The following is a 26646-nucleotide window of genomic DNA, read 5'->3' as shown; positions in this document are numbered from 1 at the left end:
AAAAGCTTTTGAAGGAAAAAGAAAATTACAGCCTCCAATCAGTCACTAAGGTGTCCTCAACCGTTTCTTATTTATGTTTCAACCTTTCGCATGCACACCTACTATTGATGATGACAATTGTACACACGATTTTTTTTTTTTTGCACGGACTCACCCAAGACCAAGAGAGTTGCTTAATACCTTACCATCTCGACCACTTCAGCTCTTGGTGTTTGGGTTAAAGAAGAAGGCAATTAGATAGAACTATGGTTTTTTTTTTTTTTAATTTTTTTTTATAAAAGAGAAATGCATTTATAACCAATTTAGATACAATTACATGATATAAGTATGGGAAAGTCAAAATGACAATTCACAACCTATGCAAAAGGCAGGGAACAAAAAAACGACTCACTGCTAACCAGCTATGTTACATGTACGGATGTACCTTTCACGACAATTCATACTTATAACAAGAAATGGAAGATTAACTATGTTAAGGGGAAAAATGAGAAACTAAGGAGCAATTACCGCTAATGAATATGCAATATAGATCAAAATGAAAACGACATGTACTAAGAAAGGCGTCCATTTCGTAACTTAATCCGTTTAACTCGATTTTGTTCCAATAAGTTGAACAAAACAAAACAACTTTCTTTAAATTTTACTAGTGCAAAAGAAGATTGCTCTACTTAGATGGTTGCAGGGACTATTTGATTTCTTTTCATTATTTCGATTCATCATATGAGAACATTGGGACATTTGAAAGAAATGTGAAGGGTTTACTAATACAAATCTCCGAAGACATACAAATCTTTTATTGGCCAGCTCCGAAGACATACAAATCTCCTTGTTGTTTACCTGTTTCGGTTTAAACTCCAGCTAATCTAAATTTGATCTCCAAAAATCAATTTAAAGTTTTTATTTGTCCGTTTCTTCGACCTCCATCCTCTTTCAACCACCATGGAGATCTGAGATTTTTTCTTCTTCTTTTTGGTAAGGAGATGATGAACCCTAGATTTGAGTTTTTTTTTATTATATTTTTTTTTTATCTTGTTTGGTTTTACTTAATTCATTTTTTTTAAGTTGGATTTACTTAAGTTAAATACAGTAATTGTTTTACCCTATTATGACATGTTAAAAAATACTACATGCCAACTTCCTATTGGCCAAGGAGGACCACTAGACATGATGATGTGGTCCTCCTGGAGGACAGAAAAATTTCTCGTACGCTTACATAGGTCTTTAAAGAGAACGTCCTCAGTTATAGGAGGAGTCTCGATCTTCATTCAAAAATCATCAATTTGTGCATAAGTAGCAAGGTAGCTAGACGATGAGCCACACAGTTTGCTTTCCTAACAAAAGAGTTTCTAGAATGTTTATTGTACTAAGCGAGTGATCTTAATTTAGTGAACTACCATGGAGATCTAATTTTTTTTCTTTTCAGTAAGGAGATGAGATGAACCCCCTATATCTTTTGTTTTTTTTTTTCCGTTTGATCTTGTTTGGTTTTACTTTAGTTTTTTTAAAGAAAAAGTTGGATTTACTTAAGTTAAATACAGTAATTGACTAATTGTTTTATCTTATTATGACATGTCAAAAAATACTACATGACGACTTCCTATTGGCCAAGGAAGACCACTAGAGATGTTGATGTGGTCCTCCTGGAGGACAGAAAAATTTCTCGTAAGCATACTCGAGATAATTGTTATGCACCCCTCGTATAATATCATCAACAAATAAAAGTCCTATATTTTAGTAAAACAATGAAACAATGGTTGAATTTCTTTCCATTTTCTGATACAACACGTCAAATCCCAAATTAATAATTAAAAGTATCACAAATAAACTTCAAATTTGTTTTGAATTTTCAAATACTATGATCCTGCTCTAAATTCCAATTTAAGTATTCACCATTCTCATTCATAATATTTATTTATTTTTTGATAAATTCTCATTCATAATATAAATTCCCAGCAAAGTCTTTTAGGATATATACTCTTGGACCAAACCAAATATAGCCCCATTTTGAAATTTTTCACCATGAAGATAACTTGTGATAGCTCAAGGATCACTCATTTATAGTCATCACTCATGTGATTCCTCTTAGAAAGCAAATATCCAACTTGCTTGCTACCCATTAATACCTCTCCTAACTTCCCCTCATCTTTATCATTTTCCATTTCTCTTTTGTTTCTCTCTAGCTTAATCCAATACAATATTCAACACACCATACACAACTAGTCATGAAGCAAGAAACTACAACATAGTAGTAGTAGTCTCTTGCTGATCCTGACTGAAATTCTTTTTACTTTTTTGTTGGGTTTGGGTTTTTGTTTTTGTTTTTGTTTTTGGTTTGGGGTGGTCTTCTTCTCCAAAGTCCAACCTCCCTCTTTTATTGCCTAGTCATCTGCACTCTCTTTCTCAACACTCCCACAGACTCTTACACCTACACACATTCACCTCTTCATTCTTCTCTCTCTAGTCTTACTCCTTCCCCTATAATTTTATGGCCAAAGGAGGTGGACTCTCCATTGATTCAGATCCAATTGCCTACTTGTCTCTCCACAAACCCATAGTCCTCAACTCCTTCCAAGATCACTACCCTCGTCCCACCTCTACCACCTACCACCACCTCTCTTCTTCTTCCATGGACAACCCTCCTCCTCCTCCTCCGCCGCCGCCCCAGACTCTGCAACTCTCAGTCAACCTCAACTGCACCGACGACCGCGAAAACGACACCCTCCTCAGCTCGCCGCCGCAGTCGGACGACAACCAGCGCAAGGTCGTAGACGAGCGGGACTTCTTCGCCGATAACAACAACAAGGCTGCCGCCGAGGAAGCTTCCGCTGACAAAATGGACTTCGACGACGGCCCTTCCGGCATGGATTTCAACCTTAACGTGAGCCACCACCCTTTTTTTTTGGGCTCTAAACAAGTGGGGGCCATTGTTATGGACCCCCGAGCCTTTTAGCTTTCTGGGTTTTCTAAAGCCTGAAGCTTTTGGGTTTCTGAGACTAACCCCATTTGTTTATTTGTTTGATGAACATGCACATGTTTTTATATTATAATTTTTATATCACTGTATTGGTTTTAGCTGATTCATCTGTTTGTGAGGTTTTGCAGACTGGGTTGAATCTTCTTATAACAAACACCAGCAGTGATCAGTCGGTTGTGGATGATGGCATTTCGTCGAGCTTGGAGGATAAAAGAGCTAAAAGTGAGGTAAATACCAACGTGAAAAAAGACAAAGAAAAAACCTTTGAGTCTTTAATTTATGTCAATGGTGGATGAGAAATTCTGGGTTTTTGTTAATTTGCTAATTTTCGATTTCACTTTGTTTGCAGCTGGCGGTTCTTCAAGCTGAGCTGGAGAGGATGAACAGCGAGAATCAAAGGTTAAGAGGGATGCTTAGTCAGGTTACTACCAATTACAATGCTCTACAAGTGCATTTGCTGAGTTTGATGCAAAACCAGAAGGCTGACAACGGTGCGGAAGTGGAAGAAAAGAAGGTTAATACTGGCAATGGATCGCAGGTAGTGGTTCCGAGGCAGTTTATGGATCTTGGTTTGGCTGCAAATGGGGATGCCGAAGAGCCGTCACAGTCTTCGTCGGATGAGAGAAGCCGGGAACGGTCTGGATCAGGAGACGATGGGAAGACTGGTGCGGGGCATGTTGGTGATGAGGGGCATGCGTTTGATCAGGTGAAGAAGGAATTCGGTAGGGGGATTAGTGGGAGAGAGGAGAGTCCTGATCAACAAACGCAGAGTTGGGGACCTAACAAAGTTCCGAGGCTCAATTCTCCAAAGGAGGTTGATCAAGCTGAGGCTACAATGAGGAAGGCTCGGGTTTCTGTAAGAGCTCGATCAGAGGCGACCATGGTTAGTCTAATTTCGATTGAAATGTTAGCTTGATATTCAACCAAAATGTTTGTTAATGAAGAAATTTGTTGGTTTCAGATCACTGATGGATGTCAATGGCGCAAGTATGGGCAAAAGATGGCGAAAGGAAACCCATGTCCTCGAGCTTATTACAGATGCACCATGGCTGCTGGTTGCCCAGTTCGAAAGCAAGTAAGCACTTCTTTTTTTTTGTACTAACAAGGTTGTTTTTCTTGTTTGAGCTTATGATGATATGCTGTTACATTGCGAATTTATTAATTAAGTTGAATTACTATATTGATCAAACAGGTACAAAGATGTGCGGACGATAGGACAATCCTGGTCACAACATATGAAGGCAATCACAACCACCCATTGCCACCAGCCGCCATGGCAATGGCATCAACCACATCATCGGCAGCCCGGATGTTGCTCTCCGGGTCTATGCCAAGCGCCGATGGCCTAATGGACTCTAGCTTCCTCACAAGGACCATCCTCCCATGCTCCTCAAGCATGGCTACAATCTCAGCCTCAGCTCCATTTCCTACTGTCACATTGGACTTAACACAGTCTCCAAACCCGTTACAGTTCCCAAGGCCACCAGGTCAATTTAACATCCCATTCCCGAACCCGTCTCAGACCAACGGACCTGCCTCGTTGCTGCCCCAAATCTTCGGTCAGGCGCTCTACAACCAGTCTAAGTTCTCCGGCCTTCAAATGTCACAGGACATGGACCGTAATGCCCAACCCCAGCAAGCTCAGCAAGGACAGCAGCAGAACTCATTGGCAGATACTGTCAGTGCGGCCACTGCCGCTATCGCAGCTGATCCAACCTTCACTGCAGCTCTAGCAGCCGCCATCACCTCCATCCTTGGAAATGCTCATCCAAACGACATTGGTAACAATTCTACCAACAACAACACAAACAACAACAATAGCAATGGAAACAACAGCAGCAAATTGCAGCAGTAAGATTAGCAAATCCAGTTTTCCAAGGATCTAAAGAAAGCCACTTTTCTTTGTTCCTTTTAGGTTTTTCTTTCTCTTTGTTTTTTGGGGGAGGGGGGATGAAAAGAAAGTGAGAAATATACATGTTTTTTTTTTTTTTGGGATTGGAGGGGATAAATGTTAAACATGGGTTTCCAATCTTTTGTTATTCTAATAATATGTCCAAATTATATGTCATTACAAAGTGTTGAGGAAAAAAACAATGGAAGAGCTAAGAATGCAAGTTGGTTTTCCAGTTCTTGTTTGTATGCGGAAATGGAGGGGTTGGAGTTTTGGCAGCCATTGTTTATATATGTCAAGGTTCCATGTTTTCCTATAAAGAGCAAACAGGAGCCTTTAGATGGGAAAGAACAAAGGAAAAGATAAGGGAAAATAGGGATTTGGGGAAAAGAACAAAAGGGAATTAGGGTTTATATTCCTTCCTTTTGCTTGGAGTTATATGAATGGCGGTCAATCGAAGAGTCAACAAAAACGTCTGGGAGTGGGAGTGACCTCAAACAGGGATGGGATTAGTTTGACACGTTAAGAAGAAAGAAAGAAAAAGACTTCTTGGTTTTTGCTGGTCACAGTTTTTTCTTTTTTCGGTTTCTTTTCATGTCACGTTTGACATCATCTTTTGCCATTTTCGAGCACCTGAAAGGGTCTTTAGTTTCACAGATTTGGCGTCCCATTTTCGTAGTCACATCGTTCTGCATTGATGCACTGATGGCTCTGATATGAATGATTGGATTGTGAACGGTGTTTGGAGTTCAGAGTTGATGTTTGACAGTGAGAGATGGACACTGGCAGGAGTGGTTTGTTAGTTAAAATTATTGTAGCATTATTTGGAACACTAAGAAATCCAACCCCTAAATCTTGTTACGCATTTTCTTCAAAAATTTACTTGGTTCGTTGGGACATTATGTTGAACACATTATGTAGGTTTGTATCATCAAGATCACAAAATGTTCGACCTTGTCTAGTTATCTCATATGTGTGGTTTACATATGGAGTCTATGTAAATGTAGTTAGTTCCAGGCTATTTGATATGGCTTATACGGGTACTCTTATGTCGGCTAAGTTAGATTTCGGTTTCAGTTGGTAAATATCTTTATTATTTCTATCAAATAATCAAGAGATCCGAACTCAACATCTTCAAAGATCAACGTGATGCAAATCCAAACCCTAGTGCACAATTTTTTCTTCTTCTAATCCTTTCAACTCACTCACTTTTATATATGTCGGTGAGTCGTAACATGTACCTGTAACCCAACGGCACGATGAACACGATCCAGCAACTTATTTATGGGCCTGTTTCGTGGGCCTTTTATAACCTTTCAGACTCACATAAAGGCGCCAGTATCTAAGTTTCAAACTAGACTGGTAGGTGACACGGTGACGTGGGCCAGCGACGGGAACTCGCGGTTGCCTCCAACCCAACTCCCACACTCCCTAACCTAAAACCCAATAGAAACACGAAACGTCACCATCTCACATCTGCAACAAAATCTAAACCGTTCGATCAACTAGCTTTGACCACATCAGGAGTGTGACTACCTACACCGCAACGTAGAGGAACCTCCCTCGCTTCTATACTTGTCCTGTGACTTAAATTTTCCTCGTTATTTCAGTGTTCGTCTTCTCCCAGGAGCCCAACTCTGATCAACTCTGAATGTAAGTCAATTTCCTAATTCCAGTTTTGTCCAAATTTTACTTTTGTGTTTCAATTTCATGTCTTGTGGTTCTATTCATACACAAATTCCATGTGAATAGGTTACTTTTTGTTTTGTTTTTAGTAATTAGGGCAATCTAGGCTTGGTTGGGTTGCTGTGTAAATTGTGGAAAAGATTAAAGAACAGAAATTTGAAGCTTGATCATGTTATTGTTGAGACCCTTTTGAATTTTAAAAGTCAAAAACTTTGTTGGGTAATTTTAAGGAGTGATACAAATTTGGCTGGTTTGTTTTGCAGTGCTGAAAAATGGGTACCAAAATTAGGGTTTGTTTGGTGACTCTGTTTCAGTTTCTGCTACTGACCCATGTGGTGCTTTCCACATCCAATGATGGGTTGGTCAGAATTGGACTTAAAAAGGTGAAATTGGATCAGACATCTCAAATTCATAGGGATACTAATGCTCAGAATGCACAAGGAAGTGTTAGAGCTCCTTTGAAGGAGTATCGTCTCCGTGGGGATTATTCTGGGGACACTGATATTGTTGAACTGAAGAACTATATGGATGCTCAGTATTTTGGGGAGATTGGTATCGGCACACCTGTCCAGAAGTTTACTGTTATATTTGATACCGGAAGTTCTAACCTTTGGGTGCCCTCGGCAAAGTGTTACTTCTCGGTAATTTTATTGAGTGGTTATGTTGGATAGGAGTTGTATGTAATGTAACTTGTGAAAATGCAGTTTTGTTGAAATCAGTTTTGATTTGGAATTGCAGGTTGCTTGCTTTTTTCACTCCAAGTATAAGTCTAGTCAATCAAGTTCACACACAAAGAATGGTATGTTTTCCTGTTCCTCGGTCTACTGCATTCACATCCTGATGGTATTCACAAGGGATGGGGATGGCCAATCCCTTGAGTCGTTCAAATATCCATAGTACATTGCGAGTTTAGCACTAAATTCCACTATAATTTCTCGTGTAGGAACATCTGCGGCAATACAGTATGGAACTGGCGCAATTGCAGGTTTTTTCAGCCAGGACCATGTCACAGTTGGGAATCTTGTTGTTAAGGATCAAGTAAGTTTTGACAGAATTCACATCAGTGAGTTCCAGGGTTGGGGATTTAACCTTTGCTATTACTACTGGTTTAGGATTTTATTGAGGCAACCAAGGAGCCTGGCATCACATTTGTGGCAGCTAAGTTTGATGGCATACTTGGACTTGGATACCAAGAGATCTCAGTTGGAGGTGCTGTTCCCGTCTGGTAAGTCACTGATGCTTAGCTCTTAATAGAGCAAGTCAGTTGATTGAATCTCTAAACTCAAAGTCTTAAAATATGCCATTATTTTTCTTTTTAATAACTAAATACTTTATTAACATAACCAATTATGTCAAGCGTGAATGATCTTTTTACTGTTTTCCCTCCTCTTGCAAGCCCTCGATGCTAGTTTGTTGGTTGTTTGACAGTACTTTGCTTTATAACAGGTATAATATGGTCAGTCAAGGTCTTGTTAAAGAACCAGTATTTTCATTCTGGTTAAATCGCAACACTGAAGGGGAAGAAGGGGGTGAGATTGTATTTGGTGGGATGGATTCTAACCACTATGTGGGTGAGCATACATATGTCCCAGTGACTCAAAAAGGCTATTGGCAGGTAAAATATGACCGTTGATTCCACTTGATGTAATCTTTGTTTTTCTTCTGGTCACTAATCATTTCTTATTATTTGTAGTTTGATATGGGGGATGTGCTAATTGGTGGTGAATCATCTGGTATTGATACTCTCCTTATTTTTTTTTTTTTTTTTTTTGTGGTCAGAACGTTACCATGCTGAAACAATAGATAGTTTATATACTCTTAGCCTGCTTGTTATGTATTGAAAAATTGGCATGCCATTCCGCAGGACTTTGCGCTAGTGGTTGTTCAGCAATTGCTGATTCAGGAACTTCCTTATTGGCTGGGCCAACGGTATGTTGTTCAAAAAAATTACATCCATATTCGTTTTTCCTTCAGTAATTAGAATAAGGTAAGGAAGTTTTTACATTATCAAGAAGCATGACAGGAGACATACACAGATCATCTCTGACTTTCCAATGGGATGTGAATTTTCTGCCTGTCAGTTACATATGTACAAGTTACAAGGTTTATGGTTTCCATTTTCATAACTTTATAACCGTTTCAATTATGTAGTTATAACAATCTATTGGAAACCATTTTAAGTCTTATTTTACTTAGCCATATGTCTATAGAAATTCTTGATTAATGTCATTGTAACACCTCGTTTTCAGACCATTATCACTCAAATAAATCATGCAATTGGAGCATCTGGTATTGTAAGCCAAGAATGTAAGGCAATTGTTGACCAGTATGGGAAAATTATACTGGAAATGTTGCTGGCTCAGGTATATTACAATAATTCATATGAGTACTTAATTTTTATTCTCTTGTTTAAAAACCCAGTATTAATTTCTCATTTAAATATATAAGATCCAGTTTTCCATAAAACTCCTTGCAATTAATTTGATTTCTTCTATTGGGTACATGTTCTAGGTTAAACCCCAAAGAATCTGCTCTCAAATTGGTTTATGTACTTTTGACGGGACTCGTGGTGTGAGGTCAGATTCAGTTCAACCTATTTTCTTGATGTTGTTGTAGCGAAGATAGTAATAAAATATGACTATCATATCAACTTCGTCACTGCTCTTCTCATCTTTTTGTAAATGTGTCAATATCTTTACAGTATGGGCATCGAAACTGTGGTCGATCAGAATACAGAAACTAAATCTGATGGCGTGCATGATGCTGCATGTACTGCTTGTGAGATGGCAGTAGTATGGATACAGAATCAGCTAAGGCTAAATCTTAATCAGACAGAGGAGCAGATCTTGAACTATGCAAATGAGGTAATTAAACTCTTAATATAATCATGTTTCTGCGAGAAGTTCTTTATGGAAATTTCATGCTAATTTGCACTTGCAGCTCTGTGAACGACTGCCCAGTCCAAATGGTGAATCAGCTGTTCAATGTAACACTCTATCCTCCTTGCCCACTATATCATTTACCATTGGTGGTAAAGTATTTGACCTTGCTCCAGAGCAGGTACGGTGTCATGACCTTAACCATAAATAATTTAATCTTTCTTTGGAGTGCCTTGCTGATTACAGAAAAGATTTCCAGCTTTTCCTCTTTTTTCCTATATTTTATTGTTGGAGGTTCATTGCTGTAGTATCTGGAAATCTAGTATTCACATATCTAATCAGCTGTTGCAATCGATACATCCATATATGCTGCAAAATATGAACTTAGAGTCTTATAAAATCCCATCTGAGTTTTGGTCTTAATGAATATAGAACAGTATTGATGCTGAATTTACCAAAATGATCCCGAGATTGTGTGGAAATTGACACACACACACACACACATATTTCTGAGGATACGGATGATCAAATACATTGAAGTTATGATGGCTGCCCAACAAACTCGATACTAGTTGTAGAAGGTCAACTTGTGTTTTGCCATAAAGTGGCTTCTATTGAGCCTTAAAAGTTCATAGGGTCCATCTACCACCCAAGTTAGAATGAGCAGTAATAACTGCTTCAGTTAGGAATGAATGGTTATAGCTAAGGTTGCAGACTCAACAATTACTCCTTGCTGTTTTGGTATCAGAACAGACTTAACAATGAATTCACACCATGAAAAAACTTACTTTCTGGGAACTGTCTCAACTTTCAAGCTGTCACTTGTGATGATGACTTCTCTGCCTGTAATTTGTTATACACTATTTAATGTGACGTACATTTAGTTGCGATGTTTTACATTAAATTAGGGCCAGATTAGCTTCAAGTTGTTATATACTCCCTCTTGTTTTTTGTATGTATCTCTACAACGATGCGCTCAAGCTGAAGGAAATTCATACTACGATTATATTAACCTTTTAAAATTTAAAATTTTATTATATGCATCATTGCCCTTGTTGTCCTAATATTCACTCATTTAATTCACATATTACCACTCTGAGAATTTATTGTATATTTTTCTGAACGTTGGTTTTGTTGAACAGTATGTTCTCAAAATGGGTGAGGGAGCTGCAGCACAATGCCTTAGTGGATTTATAGCTCTAGATGTGGCTCCACCTCGAGGACCACTGTGGTATTTATCTCTGCCTACCTCTGCTTATAGCATCTTTTTGCTTTTATCTTCCAACTACATATGACATGGAAATAGTTTATGCAGTAACTGATATAAATCATTGTTGTTGCATAACTTGCTTTCATTATTTCTATATCAAGAAAAGTGGTTCTCACCCTTTATTGCATATATGATGATACAACTCAACATGGATGGAATATATTCCATTTAGTATATCACCAATGACAGTGGCGTTAAGGCCTTTTACTTTCAGAAGACTAGTATCACCTCTTCATCAAGATGATATGGGATGACCAACTAATATGGTGCTTATGTTGCAGGATTCTGGGAGATATTTTCATGGGTCAGTATCACACAGTGTTCGACTACGGGAACGCTAATGTTGGATTTGCAGTAGCAGCTTAGTTCTATATCTATCCTCTGTTTGCCTACCCTATGTAAAAAACCTGACATTACCAGAAAAAAAAAGCTTGATACAATGGAACTCAGTTAGTGTGATGAGCCGACGGCATGAGCCTTGTTATCTGTAAATAAATCAATCATGATTGTTAGCATCTTTACTAGAAAACTGGTTATTTGAATATCCGTTGCTTCATAATGTGATCAAAATCGACGCTTGGGGTGTTCTTATTCCAGTCACTATGACTTCTCCTACACTCTTTTGCATATCATTGTGTGAGCAATTGATATAATTGCCCCTGAAATTTGAGCACATAAACCAGCCTTTCTAGAAGCGATGTGATATGATTTCATTTTCAGTGAGGATTCGCCTACGTAGTAGAAAGAGTCGCATAAATAATGATGGCCTCTTTTAAGAGTCAAGTCTCTAACCAACAAGAGTTACAATTGACACCTTAACAAACGTGTTACGGGTGCTGAGGTTTTGTCTGTCTAATCACCACGAAGCACTTTCTATAACGGCACGTCCAAGCAAGCAAGGCGAACACAAGTACATCTCCATCCGTCTCTCTATTCTCTAGTCATTGAAATGCCGGCTAACAACCTTATCATGCTTAACCAAAGCAACACTCCATTTATTACTCAACAACCCTAAAACTAACTACAACCTACAATTCTTGTCAATGTTTCTTTTTTTTTGGCGGAGCGACTTATTAAAGAGTTGGCCGATTTTAGTTAAGGGGTTTCTCCGAATCAAATATTTCTTTTTCACGTTTCTTATAAAGACTCGGACTCTTTCCTAAGCAATCTATCTTCATCGTAGTTTATCATCATTGATCGAAACCGTTAATATTTTTGAATGAATAAACAAATTTGAAATCCTTTGGTCCTTTAACCATGTCATTACACAAAGAGAATTGTTCTTTTACTTTAAACTCATATTATTATGTGATCCATTGTGAAAGAAAGTGGGATGCTGCTTTTGTTAGTTCACTTCCCTACTCAAAATTCAAAATGCTTCCGAAGCCATTTTGCATGAGTGCGGCTTTGCTTCTTCACTCCTACTTTGCGTGAAACATGAGTGCATTAGATAAGTGGGATGGAAACTTTAAGAGCAATTTTCTTTCACTCAAAATATACAGTAGGCTAGTTAGATCCTTGGAAACTTCCATGCCGACCGACGCCAATCTTTAAAATCCATAAATTCTTTCAAGAGTTTAGAGCATCACAATTGGGCAATGGGGTATGAATTAAGATATAGTAATGGGACCAAACTTAACCAATGCAGTATACTGCAGACGAAAAATGGGAACAGATTCTTCAGTACCTTGTTGAGTACAGTTCAAATAAATTAGGAAAAGCTAGCCACCAAAACTGATGGAAGCTATATATAAATGAAGCAACGCACCTATATAGAGAATTGACATGTATGGCGTTTTCTTTTCTGGGTCTGAAAATGATATGCGATGATCATTAGGGTTCCAAGGAAGGAACTCGATCGAGGACCACGTATGTTACTCTTTTCTTTTAATTATTTCAGTTGCATCAAACGCACGTAACCCTTTTGCCACACTCGCAAACATGAAACATCCACATACAAAACGTGCATTTTTTATATACTGAGCTTCAGTAGTTCAAACAGTTCAACACCAACGTGTTCCATCTCCAATGGCTCATTTCAATCTTCTTTTGCTTCCATTTTTTTGAAGAAATTAAACACTTGCATTGATGGAAAGATTTTCCAGCGAAAGAAAATATCTTTGAAGTGACTTTTTGCATATTTTTATTTCATGATATCTAATTTAGTTATTTAAATGATTGTAGTCGTTTATTTTGTAGAACAAATCTGAAGTTATCATTTTGATAGTTTTAAATACAACAAACATGTTATAGTTTTCATGGTTTAGATGGGACACGTTATCTTGTGAATGACTAAGATTAAATGACATTAATACATATACATGGTACGTGGTCTCACTACTACCCATAAAGTTTCAACGTCATGACAAGTCATGACTAAGATTTTATTGCAGTTATTAAACGTCATTTCATGACGTTTAGAAAACGTCATGACAAGTCTCAAACACAACGTTTTTAAAACATCATAAATATATTTTTATTGACGTTTTCCAAACGTCATGGTCTCATTCATGACAATTATCAATCGTCATGGAAATACTTTTCATGACGTTTCGAAATCGTCATAAGATTGATAGATTGGATAAACGTCATAAAAAAGTAAGACGTACAATGACATTTGGTAAATGTCATAAACTTCAGACGAAATTTAGATTTATGATGTTTGCTTCCGAAAATGTCATAAAAAGAGTATACAATGACGTTTTCAGGCAAACGTCATGAATTTACTGTCATAGAAGCTTTTTTTGTAGCAGTATCTTCACATATAAATGATTATGAACTGCCAAAACTGCATCGTATACTTGCATTGCCGTGTATACAAGAATTTTTTAGTACAAGTTACCAAATGATGAACTTTTGTACATTTATTTATTTTTGCAAAGGGACTTTTGCAAATGTAATTGCATGAAACTAAAACACACCATTTTGAATTTTAAAACTTATCAAGTTATGGGTTGAATAAGTTCACTTGAACATTAGTTTTTTTGGGTTAGTTTTGTAGGTTTTTTGTTTCTTGCTTTTCTTTTTTGCAGCGTTTTTGATTGAGCAATGTATTGTAAATTGAGTTGTCCTCGGACATTATCCTAACTTGACCATGTACAATCGTTTGATTGAAATGAACGGAGCTTGACTCTATTTTTCGCTAAAAAAAAAACACTTATCAAGTTCTTAAGAGATATATTAAGAACATATCTAATGATTTATTAGGAAATATTTTACAAGCCACGCATAAGATTTGATTACCAACTAATCAAAATGTTCGAACAAATTCATCGACAAGAAGTAGAGGGAGGGCAAGTAAGTGGAACCCGGATCCTCTCCTCATGAGTTGGTCCTCATATTTCCTCATGAGAGGATTTTAGCCTTTTATTTTGAACCAATGGCTGAGATCTTCCTAGTTAATTTTAACCCCCTATTACCCAACTTACTCACTTACTCTCCCTCTTCTCCTCAAAATATCGGGCTGCTCGGGCTGCTCTCTCTCTCTCTGCCGTCGTCGCCCCGCACCCGCTGTAATATCCCACATCGGCCAAACAGAGAGGGGTTATGTGCTGTATATGTACATGCCCATCTCCAATTTAACACGAGGCCTTTTGGTGGCTCAACGGCTTCGGAGGGGATGGGTACTCCGAGGTTAAGCATGCTGATGCTAGAGCAATCCCAGGATGGGTGACCTACTGAGAAGCTGCTCATGAGCTGCCGGAAACAAAACCGTGAGGGCCGGTGGGCCCAAAGCGGACAATATCGTGTTACGGCGGAATGGGTCATGGGATGTGACAAATGGTATCAGAGCCACTCTGCTGTGTGGTGCGAGTGTGCCGACGAGGACGTCGGACTCCTAAGGGGGGTGGATTGTAATATCCCACATCGGCCAAACGGAGAGGGGTTATGTGCTGTATATGTACATGCCCACCTCCAATCTAACACGAGGTTTTTTGGTGGCTCAACGGCTTCGGAGGGGATGGGTACTCCGAGGTTAAGCATGCTGATGTTAGAGCAATCCCAGGATGGGTGACCTACTGGGAAGCTGCTCCTGAGCTGCCGGAAACAAAACCGTGAGGGCCGGTGGGCCCAAAGCGGACAATATCGTGTTACGGCGGAATGGGTCCTGGGATGTGACACCCGCCCTCTCTCTCGAATCCGCCGTCGCGAGCTCGGCCTCCTTCTGCAGTCGTCGCTCGCGATCTCTCTCTCTCTTCCGTCGTCGCTCGCGAGCCTCCCTCCGTCGGCGACGCTGGTGAACTTCCGGGGACCGAGGATTCCGGTCACGCGAGGCTGGTGTGGTGAGGTTCAGGCTTGATGGGTATTATTCGGAATTGGATAAGAAGTTGTGTATGATTGGGAAGAGTAGGTCCATGTATAATGCAGGTAACTTCGAGCCTAGTATTGTTCTTAAGCTTAATTATCCGAAATGGTCTAGTATTTATGACAGTTTGATCAGTGGGAGCTTAGAGAGTGTTGTTAGTGATAAGGATGATGGTGAGAATTATTTTGATGCTATTATGGTGTTGGCTTTTTCTGTGAAGCATAGTTATGGGTATACATTTGTTGGGGAAGATAGGATGAGTAGTTTTCCGAGTAGTGTTGAGAGTGGAGAGAGTATAGGTTTGAGTAATTTGAATGATTCGAACGGTGGTTTGTGTAGGTTGCTTGGTAACCGTCTCGAGAGATTTGAATTGGTGTATGTGAGTGAGTGTGGTTGGGGGTGTGAATTGTAATCCTCTTGGTGGGGATGTTGGATATGTACCGAGCTCGTTGGTTTTTTATGCGACTCGGTGTACAGAAGGGAGGAAAATGCAGATGCTGTTGGGGTTTTCAACTCTAGTGGAGATGAATACTTGAGATTTCCATTTGTACCTAGCACCACGTTGATTGCTGAAGATTGGACAGTACTTCAGTTTCTATGCCTAATATTCATGCAAAAGATGTAGTTAGTAGTCCTCTCTAGGGTCTGCAATAAAGATGTTTACCATTTCTTAATGACTATGATGCTCTTTGTAATGATTTTGATACTTCTTGCATGCCACCAAGTGTTTACTTTTCTTGCCTTGTTTAATTTGACAAGTTATCATGCTTGTGATGCTTGTAGTCTAAAACTTTGGGAGATAACGAGTCTGAACATACTGCTGAGTTCACTGGTGGGAATGTGAACCTCATCACCACCATAGAACAGTGGGATCGATGAACTTACTGTAAGTTGGTAACCAATTTGGTTAATTTAATAGAGTTGGTGCTATTGATGTTGATGGTTTGATGTGTCCAATACATTGATGCTGGTTTAGTGTCTATCATAAGTTGTTTAATGGTAGGTGATTCTAACATTCAGTTTTTATGGTGCAGGATTTCAGAACTTCATGGGATATCAAGGCCACTCCTACTTTCTTCTTCCTCCGAGATGGTCAGCAAGTTGACAAGCTTGTCGGAGCCAATAAGGTAGAGTTGCAAAAGAAGATAGTTGCCATTGTAGATTCAGCCCCATGTAAAAAATAACTACTATACTGGTCTATTAGTCATTCAAATATTAGTGAATCCAAGAAGATGTCAGATAGACTCATAGACCAATTTACTAGTGTTTCTGATCAAATATTATGTATTTTTTCAAATTTTCAATGAAGAAACCTTTCACAGTATGAATGATTGTGCTGCATTTTGATTGTTTCAGCTTTGAATTTATGAGAGAACTGATCAATAAAAAATATTGCAAGTAATGCAGGTAATTTAAAACTGAATAGAGATGGAGCAAAAACACAGAATGAGTTTTATTTCATCTGAAAATGACGCTATCATCTCAAATTTACCATTTTTCCCCTGTTGCACTAGATTGAACAAAATATTGTCATATGCTCATAGCCACTATACAAAATGTTGTCATAAGCTCATAGCTACTATACAAAATATACAAAATTTGCAAGACATAGACTCATAACTACTATACAAAATCTGCAAATTTGTCCCAACAGCTATACAAAATGCCACTACAAATCTGCCAATTTTCCCAACAGCTATACGAAATGACATTACAAATCTTGCCATATGTCCCAATATCTGCTCCCAAAATCTGCTTCAAAAGGCATCAAAGACATCTGGTTTGACATATTGGAATGATTCAGATGTAGTAATACCAGTAATATAATCAGATAACCAAAAAAAAAAGGTGGATATATATACAAACATGAAAGACGAAGGTCTCAGCACATCAAAAATTTTAGCAGATGAGCATGGCACCCCATCTATCGGCCAATCCATTCTAAAGAGAGAATTTGTTGCAGAATGTGCCCCAGACTCCACTGCACTTCTTGAAGATAAAAACAACAGCAGAAAAACAAACTTTCAGTTCTATCTGGGTTACCAATTTTAGATGAGTCGACCAATTTTAAATGGCGTAGCAAAAATGTATTCCAGAAGAGATATTTATTTCACAACCAAAAGTAAATTTTCAGAAACCTAAAAAGGAACTTAGTGTAAGATATCATAGACTAAATTAGGTAAAACAAGCAGGTTACAGGCTTCTGTAAAATATGAACAAAAGCAACACCAAGCATCCGATGAAAAAAAAATATAGTACCTGTAAGTGATATGAACATATGCGTTATAAAAGTTGAATGCGGCAATCTCAGAATCAAACTCCATGTAATATTTAGGTTTCAAATCTTCTTTTGATCTCTCCAAATTATTGTTGCTTTCTCCCACAAACTTTTCCATTCTTAAGACCTATATTCAACAATCACAAGAACATACACAAAAGTGAGATTCAATCTCAAAACTATAATTCCAATGCAATCAAATTAGATAAGAAACGCATAAACCCAGGCAACTGCAGATCGAACCTGAAACTCAGTATTGAAAAATTGAGAGCTTGGGATATGGTGGAGGACGTCGTGGAGAGAGAGAGGACTTGCTCGCGTAACCGGTGGAAGAGGTCGTCGCCGGCAGAGGGAGGCAGAGCGAGCGACGACGGAAGAGAGAGAGAGCGACGGCGGAGGGAGGCGGAGCGAGCGCCAGCGGAGGGAGGCAGAGTCGTCACCGGTGGAGGGAGGCTCGCTAGCGACGACGGAAGAGAGAGAGAGAGATCGCGAGCGACGACGGCGGAGGGAGGCCGAGCTCGCGACGGCGGATTCGAGAGAGAGGGAGGGTGCGGGGCGACGACGACAAAGAGAGAGAGAGAGAGTAGCCCGAGCAGCCCGATATTTTGAGGAGAAGAGAGAGAGTAAGTGAGTAAGTTGGGTAATAAGGGGTTAAAATTAACTAGGAAGATCTCAGCCATTGGTTCAAAATAAAAGGCTGAGATCCTCTCATGAGGAAATATGAGGACCAACTCATGAGGAGAGGATCCGGGTTCAAGTAATTGCAAGAACAACATCGTCGGGGGGGGGGGGCCTCTTAATTTGGGTTGTTGTTAGCCCTTTATATTTTAGAACAACAAAATCAACTAGCTAGCTAACTGAAAACCCCACCTTCATATTTAATTGGTGTAAATTTTTATTTTTCTACTTTTGGTCCATTTGGACTAAATTGGTTTCAACCTCTCTACCACTTGTTTTGCACTTTCCCTTTGAATTTTGATCCCTTTCCTCCAACTCTCCTTTGCAAGTTGCAACTCTGCAAGTCTTCTAGTTCCAAACCAAACCAAGTTTAGGTTCTATTATTTAGTTCATCAAGCTCATCTACCAGTTTTGGGTTCCCATCATTATGGATTATAATTAAGGACTAGTAGTGTACTTTGAGGCACGGTGGAGGTTGGAGAAGGATGGTTTAATTAAGCCCTTTAATAATTAAAGATGCAAATTATTAAGATATGAGGTTTGAAGCAACGAGACGTAGCATATATTGAAATCAAGCAATTGTGCTACGTGTGCTTTCTTAATGTTTAGTTTTAGTATCATATAGTCTCAACTAATTAAGTTGCATACAGTACCAACTTGAGTCCCTTAATTAGTTTTAGCTTTGGTAGACTTAATCAAATTCCCACACGTGCATGATATGCGTACACATCACAGTGTGGATCTTTAGTTTCTAATTCCTTGGTATACAATCAAACATGGAGCTCGGAGTGTGATTGTTTAAGACTACTTTTACTGTATACGATCGAGTAATCACGATTGCTTTGCTTAGGAGAAACACATTTCTGTTATATATACATGTAAATCCATCATAATCACTACATGCATATGTAGCTTCTTCTTTTTTTGCACTAGACAGTTTTACTTGGCATCAAAATTAGCAATAAACGAGTTTAACGATTGAACAATTTACTTGCACAACGTGTATGTAAGAATTTTGAGGAATGTATTATCAATATCTCATGATATTGAAAAAGTAAGATTATATATTTTATTATTTTCAATAAACTAACAAGCTCGATCTAGCTCGACAAATCAACAAAGAAATGAACTTCTCAACTAGTATATATGACCATGTAGGTAAATTATCGATAATGCGTATTTGGGTGAGTGTAATGACGAGAGTTACATTCCTGAATTTTAAAGTGTACTAGTCACTAATTTCAGCCAAAAGAATTAAAGAATGGTGGAGAAGCATTATCAATTCTATCTAGCGAGTCAATGAAAGTAAGTTGCTTAAACAAGGGTTTGGATTAATGAGAACAAATATCATTGCATTCTCATTACAAAAGTTCCACTGATCATACTGTTAGGACCCAAAGAGAAAAACCATTGATAGGTTGGTGTAAATTGACCAAAACCCAGGTACAAAACAGAGTTTAGTTTGACATCTTCTTCTTAACTTCGATAAAATTCCCATGTTGGCATATTCTGGTAGATATTCCATACTTGACATTCTAACTAAATACTTATCCTCCTACCAAAATGACTTCAATTTTGACAAGAATTTGGCCACATGCCTAAACTCAACCATATTACCAAAACTAAATCTGAAAGTGATACTAAATTTCAACCCCATTTTGGTGGTTCAACACACCCCCTACACCTATTCCCCCAATTCTATAATCTTCAAAACTCCCACCTTGCAAAACAAATCATAGAATCCCAATTGTGAAGAGAAGAGACTCTATCCAATCCAATCTACTCTACCAAACCAAAACCAAATATGGTGCTCCATTTGGAGCTTTGCCAACTCTTAAACCCTAATCCAAGTGTCCACGCACCCATTTTGCCAAGTCACCACGCCAATGCCGTCAAGTCCGGCCAAATCCTTACACGTGGTGGACTTGCGTTAAAGGAATTGTCAACCCAGTTGGCTGTAAATTGAAAGATGAGAGACCCAACCAACCAATAAAACTACTCTACCCTTTTAAAAAATGCCACCTTGTAATGGTTGCTCGTGAAAACAAAATATGAAATAAGCCAACTATATATAAAGGGCAAACCCCAATAGGCATCTTAACCAACACAAAATATATTTGTACATTCTATTCTTAGCTGTATCATCCCCCCTAATGGACTGGACTAGAGGCCAGACCATTGGCCGCGGCTCCTCTGCCGTCGTCTCCCTCGCCACCGGCTCCTGCTCAAAAGTCTTCGCGGTCAAGTCCGCCGAGCTTTCCCAATCCGAGTTCTTGCAAAGGGAGCAGAAGATACTATCTACTTTGAGCTGTCCTCATGTGGTAAGCTACCTTGGACATGACATTACTAGAGAGAACAACAAGCTCATGTACAACATATTCATGGAGTATGTGGCCGGCGGCACGATCATCGATGCCATTCGCAACTGTGGGGGGCAGCTCGAAGAGTCAGCAGTGCGGTTCTACACGAGGGAGATTGCCAAGGGGTTAGCGTACTTGCATTCAGTTGGATTAGTACATTGTGACATAAAAGGGAGAAATATCTTGGTTGGTGAAGAGGGTCTGAAAATTGCCGACTTTGGATGCGCCAGGTGGGCTGATCCTGCGGCGGAGGCGGTGCCAATTGGCGGCACGCCGATGTTTATGTCACCGGAGGTGGCGCGTGGGGAGGAGCAGGGGTTTCCTTGTGACGTTTGGGCTCTTGGCTGCACAGTTATCGAAATGGCTACCGGAGGATCAGTGCCGTGGCCTAATGCAGCTGACCCTGTAACTCTTCTTTACCGGATAGCATACTCCGGTGAGTCGCCGGAGATACCGAGTTTTCTTTCAGATCAAGCAAGGGATTTCTTGGGAAAGTGTTTCATGAGGGACCCAAAAGAGAGGTGGACGGTTACACAACTTCTAAAGCATCCGTTTCTTGCGGAAACGATGATCATCAATTCTGCTAGTACTACAAAGCAGGTTCAAGAATCCACTTCCACTTCATTTTCTCCAACAAGTATTCTTGATCAAGGAATATGGAATTCATTACAAGAATCACAAACTTTGGGCAATCTTGTTGATCACCCAAGTGTCGAAAACTCGTGCCCCGACGATAGGATCAGAAGGCTGTCCTTGTTTTCAGGGATGCCCAGGTGGAGTTCTGATGAGGGTTACTGGATCGCAGTTAGAGGGAATGATTGTGGGGAAAGCAATCCAATAGTGGATGATGGTGAAGCTGACGTGATTGATAGCATAATTAGTTGTGGAGATATTAATTTGAATAATTTAGGAGCCTGTAAAATTAGGAAAATTACAAGCAATAGCAGTAGCAGTAGCAGTAGTAGTTCAGTAGCTTTGAGCAATCTCATTTTTGAGAGGCACAAAGAGAATTTATTGTTTCCTTCAATACCAATTTTCTAGTAATCATGAAAAAAAAATTTCATCATCTTTTTTGTTTATAGTTTCTTACTTCTTACTTTCACTTTTATCAAGTTTTGGTGGGACTGTGAGATTCTTGGTAGAGAAGTTAAAATCGACAGTCCTAATGATCATATCATTATCCTCTTGTGCTAGCAGTTTCTCTGTTTGGTAGGTAAAGAGGGTGCCAAACTGAGTTGTTTTAAATTCAAATTTGCCAACTGCAGCTGAAGTTGGGTGTAAGTTCCTCAAATTCAAGTGGCTGAGAAATTATAACTTTAAAGATCCAATCTTTAGGCAACTGCCAGAACAGATGGGATGGGATAGTGGATAGTTAGCAAGTTAATTTGGTAAACCAGAAATTCCACAATTGCAACTGGATTCAGGTATATGTTCCCTAATGTTGGGATATTCATTAGGAATAACCAACTTGAAAACATTGGTCTCTAATAAGATCCACATAACACAAACACTAGTAGTTTCAGTGGCTCTAGTTCTTACAGGTGGAACTGTGCCTAAACTCTTTTCTTTTTGGCCGGCTTGCATCATGAGGAGTGATCTGAAATGTACCAGAACATTTCAATACATGCTGATTCACTATTGTTGATGCTAAAGTTTTTAGATCATTGTAGAGACTTGTAGCTCTAGAGGGAGTTACTTTTATACTTGAATTCTTATTTCAACTATGTTTTGAGGTCTTTTAGATAATTGAACTCTATCTGCATATAGACTAACTGACTTGCAGCAGGTAATGGAGATAGCATTTTAGTTGTGGGAAAATCTATTATTTTGTTGGTGACATAACTAGCTTGCATATATTTGGGCTAAGAGCAGGTCCACCAAAATATGTAAATATAAATTATACAAATCTTGTCTTTTAACGACATAAATCATTCAGTTTTGTAGAATATTATCGGTATACAATTAATGTTCAAGTTTACAGAAAATTTTGCTGTACAGATTTGCATGCTATGCATATCTGCCTTTTTAAGCAAATCTTCCAAAACCAACCACCCCATGCTGCACATGTTTCCGCTCTCTTTTAGTTGTATGTATAGCATACATATATGTATCACAGACAAATCCCAAGTTTACATGCATTAGTGACGTTTGAACCGATTATTAGCTATCTAACCAATCAGGCTACGACTCAATACTGACGAGATGACGATAAAAGAACTGATTGAGAATTCAAAACTTCAAAAGGCCTAGATAATAAAGTTGATATTGCATTAGTAAGACCAAAAAGGCCCGAATACACAGGGAGGTACGAAAGCCCAGAGGAAGCACAACGCACCAAGCCCAAACACTTGGATAGAACATAACAGATATAACATACTTAGCAAACCATGAGTAACATGCAGTCATGCATGACATATATAGAAACTATATATTAGGGAACTGGTTCGTTCAGGAGAGAATGATCCTAGTGGTGCAGCGAATGATCGAGTAGGAAGTTCTGTTGTCATAGTAAATGCTCTCCAAGGTAGCATAACCCCTCGCATATCTGAAAGTTCCGGTCCCTGAAACCACAGCTAGCTCCTTGTACCTCTCGAACTGACGGCTGGTGCCTTGTACCTCAAGGCTGCTACCATTGCTAAAAGCAAACGACAATGAAACATGGACGTTAGAGCCAGACAGTGAAGAGGCCACCATAATGCCTTGAGCTCGACCAATTTCGGTTGAGCTCTTGTCCGGGGTTACTGTGATTGGGTCGTCAAGGGCGAAAATGGTGCCGAATGAAGTGAAGGACAAAGGCCTGTTTCTTATGCCGGTGATAGGTTGAACGGTGGCATTTGAACCGGATGCCAAGTCTTGCAAGTAGAACTCGGTAATGGTTTCGGTAGGCCTTTGAGCCATGGCTAGAGATATGAGCATGAATACGAGAACTAGAAGCAGTGGTGAAGGTAAGGACATGAGTTTGATGGGTCCTGAAGACGCCATTGTTGAAGAAGGGAACAAATTGAGTAGCAAGGTAAAAGTTTAATTTGGAGATGTGCAATAGTATGGGTGAAATGGGGTTAATTTATATAAGGGGAAAGAGAGGGTTAAAGGCTTAAAATTTGTATCAGCCGTTAAAATAAATGTGGACTGAACACAAGATTGGTGCTGTTACTTTGAGACCTCTTTGAGACGTTTTCGTGATGATGAGTGTATCATGTGACAAGGTTGAACTTAAATCATGATGCCCTCAATGCTTGTTAACTTCTACCCTATGCAAAATGGATAGAGATTTCAATTTTGGGATGAACATTCAAACATAGATGATGATAGATGTGAAGCAAAGACATTGTGAAAACGATCCCCGGCCAGCTTCTCGTTCATTAGGGTATTATATATGTACAATTATCATTACGTTTTAAAAATTATACATAGAATGATTGTACTCCACATTTATAAACACAAGCTAGAGACATCAAGAAAGATGTCACCGTTATGCCTTGAACCCGTCCCATAATGGGAGACGTTAGCTAGGTTTTGGCCTTGGGTCATATGTAGTTGGTGACATAATTAACTTGTTCCGATTGAAGTGAAATTCCACAGTTTTCCGGCAATGCCTGCAACAGGTATGCCCGAAGTTTTTTAGACCTAGCCTGCAGTACGTGATGTTCTGGAAGTAGAAGATTAAGATCTCGATCTCTAGCTTCAGATAAACTTATGGCAAAAACCAAAAAGTAGTAGCGGTGGTAGGGATTGTTGAGTGAGCCAGATTCTACATGAAGTTGAATGCCATTTGTGGCTAGGTAAATTTACTATATATCTATTTGTTGATCACTGTTTATCTATAGTAATTTACTGTACATCTACAGTAAAAAAACAGTCTCGGGCCTGGGCCTTGGTGTTTTGCCTTGATATATCTCTCTCTCGATCTCTCCCGATCTTTCTCACCGCTTTGTATCTCTCTCGATCTCTCGCGACACCACCGAATCATCTCTGTCAAGTCTCAAGCACTCATTCCCTCTCTTTTGTCGCTTCCTTCATCTCTCGCTCGGCACCTCTGGAAGAACCCGGACTCCTCCTCCTCTCTCTCTTATCCTTCTCCTCTCTCTATTTTCTCTGTTTTGGTAAGACTGAAAGAGAGACAGAGACCAGAGACTGAAAGAGAGAGTTTGGGTACGACATGAAGAAATAACTGGATCCTGGAAATCAAACGTCAACCCCAAGATAAATGCGATTTTGGGTTATTGTTTCCGCTTTGATGTTCACTCAATTTCGAGATATATTCATCAATCGAAATGGGGTTTCGGCAAAAAGCGCATGTCTCTTTGATGAAGTCTGATCTTTTCTATTGCTTGCATTCTAGATTTGTAAAGTAAGATGTTTGTTCAATTTCAATGTATCGAATTCTATTGCAGCTTTTCTATTGAAAAGGTTTAATTTATATACCATGGTTAAATTGAGAAATATAAATGTTCTACTTTGGATTCCATGGAATTTGTGATATTTTATTATTTGTTTATTATTTGATTTTTAGGATGCTGTTCATGTTCATGGAAAATGTTCAATTTTTTTTTTTTGGCAGTGTGAATTGGATAGTGGTGCATGGAGCTATTATGGATATCAAAGATGATGATATGCTTTCAGGTTTGAGAAAAAGGTGGGTAGATAGTATTGTGAATTGCTTCCTACATGTATTTAAAGTGGTAACTCAGGGTCTTATTTGCCTTGCAGCATAACGAGTTGTTGTTGATTATGTTAATGCATGTGTTTAGATATACTCTTTAAATGAAGATGAAACTCATGCTATTTTATAGTCACATGTTTACAGATCCCTGAAGCTTTCCGATAGAGGGTTCCTCATCTCCAACACCTTTAGTGGGTTCTCTAAAGTCTAAATGCATCTGTGAGTGTCTATTCTGATTATTTTCTTTTTGAAAGTTTGCTTTCTGTCATTTGGTTGCTAATTAATTAGATATGCGATTTGAACCTAAACCCTAAACCCTAATGATGTACAAATCCTATTCGCAGCAATTATTGCCCCACTTTTGTTTTCCCATGTAATATAATGAATGGATTTGCACATATTATCTTTCATTTTCATATATGTTTGAGATGTGATTACGGGTTCTGGTTTAGAGTAAAACAAGTACATTATTGCATCTTTCTACATCACCCATATTCTGAAAATTTATAATAAGACAAAGGATGATATGACATCTCTTTCACTTTGTCCGTTTAGATTACCTTGAAATAGACTGAGCCGAATCACAGTGATTGTCAAAAATTTCCTAGCCCGCAGCAACGCGCAGGCGATTGACTAGTTGGGAAACGACTGGCTGGATACACACATACATGGAGTTTCAGATACGGAGGTCCGTTCTTTTTAAAAACTACGGATGGTCAATGTTACCCGTTGGATCTATTTAAATGATCTGCAACGGTCATGATTAAACAGGGAAAAATTGGTTGTTTGAGAGAGACTACGGGCCGGTTCAATCTTGGATTCGACCCATCGAGAATAATTACTGCCTGCAGAGAATAATGGCGAAGAGGAATTAAGGCACCCCAAGAACATTGATCCTCCTTAATCTTCAACCATGTCTCTTTTTGATGCTCCCTTGCAGTTTATGAAACCATTTTTGATGCACCAAACAGCTTCTGTCTCTCTCACTCTCTCAATGCCATAAGACTCTTCTCCTTTCTCTATCTGTGATTCATTTGCATTATCAATTGAGATACCCAATTCGATTTGATTTGATTTTGTGAGTGGTGCAGTCAAATTTTGTTGATTTTTATCTTTTTGGAGAAAATATGAATACCCAGTTGAAAATGGTTGTGACTATAATTCGATCTTGGTTTGAATTGAGGGAATTGTGGTTGATCTGTGTACCCGATAAAATAAGAGTGGGGAAGTGAAAAGTATTGTGCGAATTGGGGTGAGATTGTTCTAGGATATTTTATATATTTTATATATTCTAGATATTCTTTATGTGTGTCTTGATCTTATGTTAACAGGATATATAGTTTGATTAGATATACGTATTCTTATCCTTACCATATTGGTACTTTGTAATTCCTTATATAAAAGGCTTCTATCAATGAATAAGATGATGATTCTTTATTCTCTTACTATCTCTCTTTGTCTTTATATTTTATCCTTCGTCATAGATGAAATTATGGATTGGATTGTGGTTGGGTAGCTTTGTTTGGTCAAAGCTTGAATTCATATGATTTGGTGATTGGTGTCTGATTCAATTATGGGCAAGGTAGATATGAAGAAAGGAAGGGATGTGTGGTTGATTTTTCAATGAATCTTGAAGATTAGCGAAGCTGGCGACCACGGCT

The 26646-nt window shown here is 38.8% G+C and overlaps 4 protein-coding genes and 1 non-coding gene across 5 annotated transcripts; 4 read left to right on the top strand and 1 right to left on the bottom strand.

Moving 5' to 3' along the window:
* The first annotated feature begins 2485 nt into the window (after positions 1-2485).
* On the top strand, positions 2486-5274 carry LOC101302596 (WRKY transcription factor 6-like). Its single transcript, XM_004289130.1, has 6 exons — positions 2486-2585; positions 2640-2878; positions 3103-3201; positions 3324-3857; positions 3936-4049; positions 4167-5274. The coding sequence occupies exons 1-6, from the start codon at positions 2486-2488 to the stop codon at positions 4827-4829; spliced, it is 1749 nt and encodes a 582-aa protein (XP_004289178.1). The 3' UTR covers positions 4830-5274.
* A 1322-nt stretch (positions 5275-6596) lies between these two features.
* On the top strand, positions 6597-11218 carry LOC101296033 (aspartic proteinase A1-like). The gene is made up of 13 exons (XM_004287910.1): positions 6597-7192; positions 7290-7350; positions 7495-7589; positions 7664-7776; positions 7998-8166; positions 8245-8284; positions 8416-8480; positions 8801-8914; positions 9063-9127; positions 9253-9415; positions 9492-9611; positions 10573-10661; positions 10982-11218. Exons 1-13 carry the CDS (start codon positions 6824-6826, stop codon positions 11064-11066), a joined length of 1548 nt encoding a protein of 515 aa, XP_004287958.1. The 5' UTR covers positions 6597-6823; the 3' UTR covers positions 11067-11218.
* Positions 11219-20067: 8849 nt separating this feature from the next.
* On the top strand, positions 20068-21363 carry LOC101302307 (mitogen-activated protein kinase kinase kinase A-like). Its single transcript, XM_004289129.1, has one exon. The coding sequence runs from the start codon at positions 20116-20118 to the stop codon at positions 21361-21363; it is 1248 nt and encodes a 415-aa protein (XP_004289177.1). The 5' UTR covers positions 20068-20115.
* Positions 21364-22770: 1407 nt separating this feature from the next.
* LOC101302015 (disease resistance response protein 206-like) lies at positions 22771-23304 on the bottom strand. The gene has a single exon (XM_004289128.1). The coding sequence runs from the start codon at positions 23302-23304 to the stop codon at positions 22771-22773; it is 534 nt and encodes a 177-aa protein (XP_004289176.1).
* Positions 23305-24340: 1036 nt separating this feature from the next.
* LOC101295748 lies at positions 24341-25838 on the top strand. The gene is made up of 4 exons (XR_183715.1): positions 24341-24673; positions 24884-24958; positions 25130-25204; positions 25541-25838. It is a non-coding gene; the product is annotated as an uncharacterized LOC101295748 (transcript).
* Positions 25839-26646: the final 808 nt, after the last annotated feature.

The sequence above is a fragment of the Fragaria vesca genome, linkage group LG1, assembly GCF_000184155.1.
Source record: "Fragaria vesca subsp. vesca linkage group LG1, FraVesHawaii_1.0, whole genome shotgun sequence".
Taxonomy (NCBI): Eukaryota; Viridiplantae; Streptophyta; class Magnoliopsida; order Rosales; family Rosaceae; genus Fragaria; species Fragaria vesca.
This window is presented reverse-complemented; position numbering and strand designations above follow the sequence as displayed.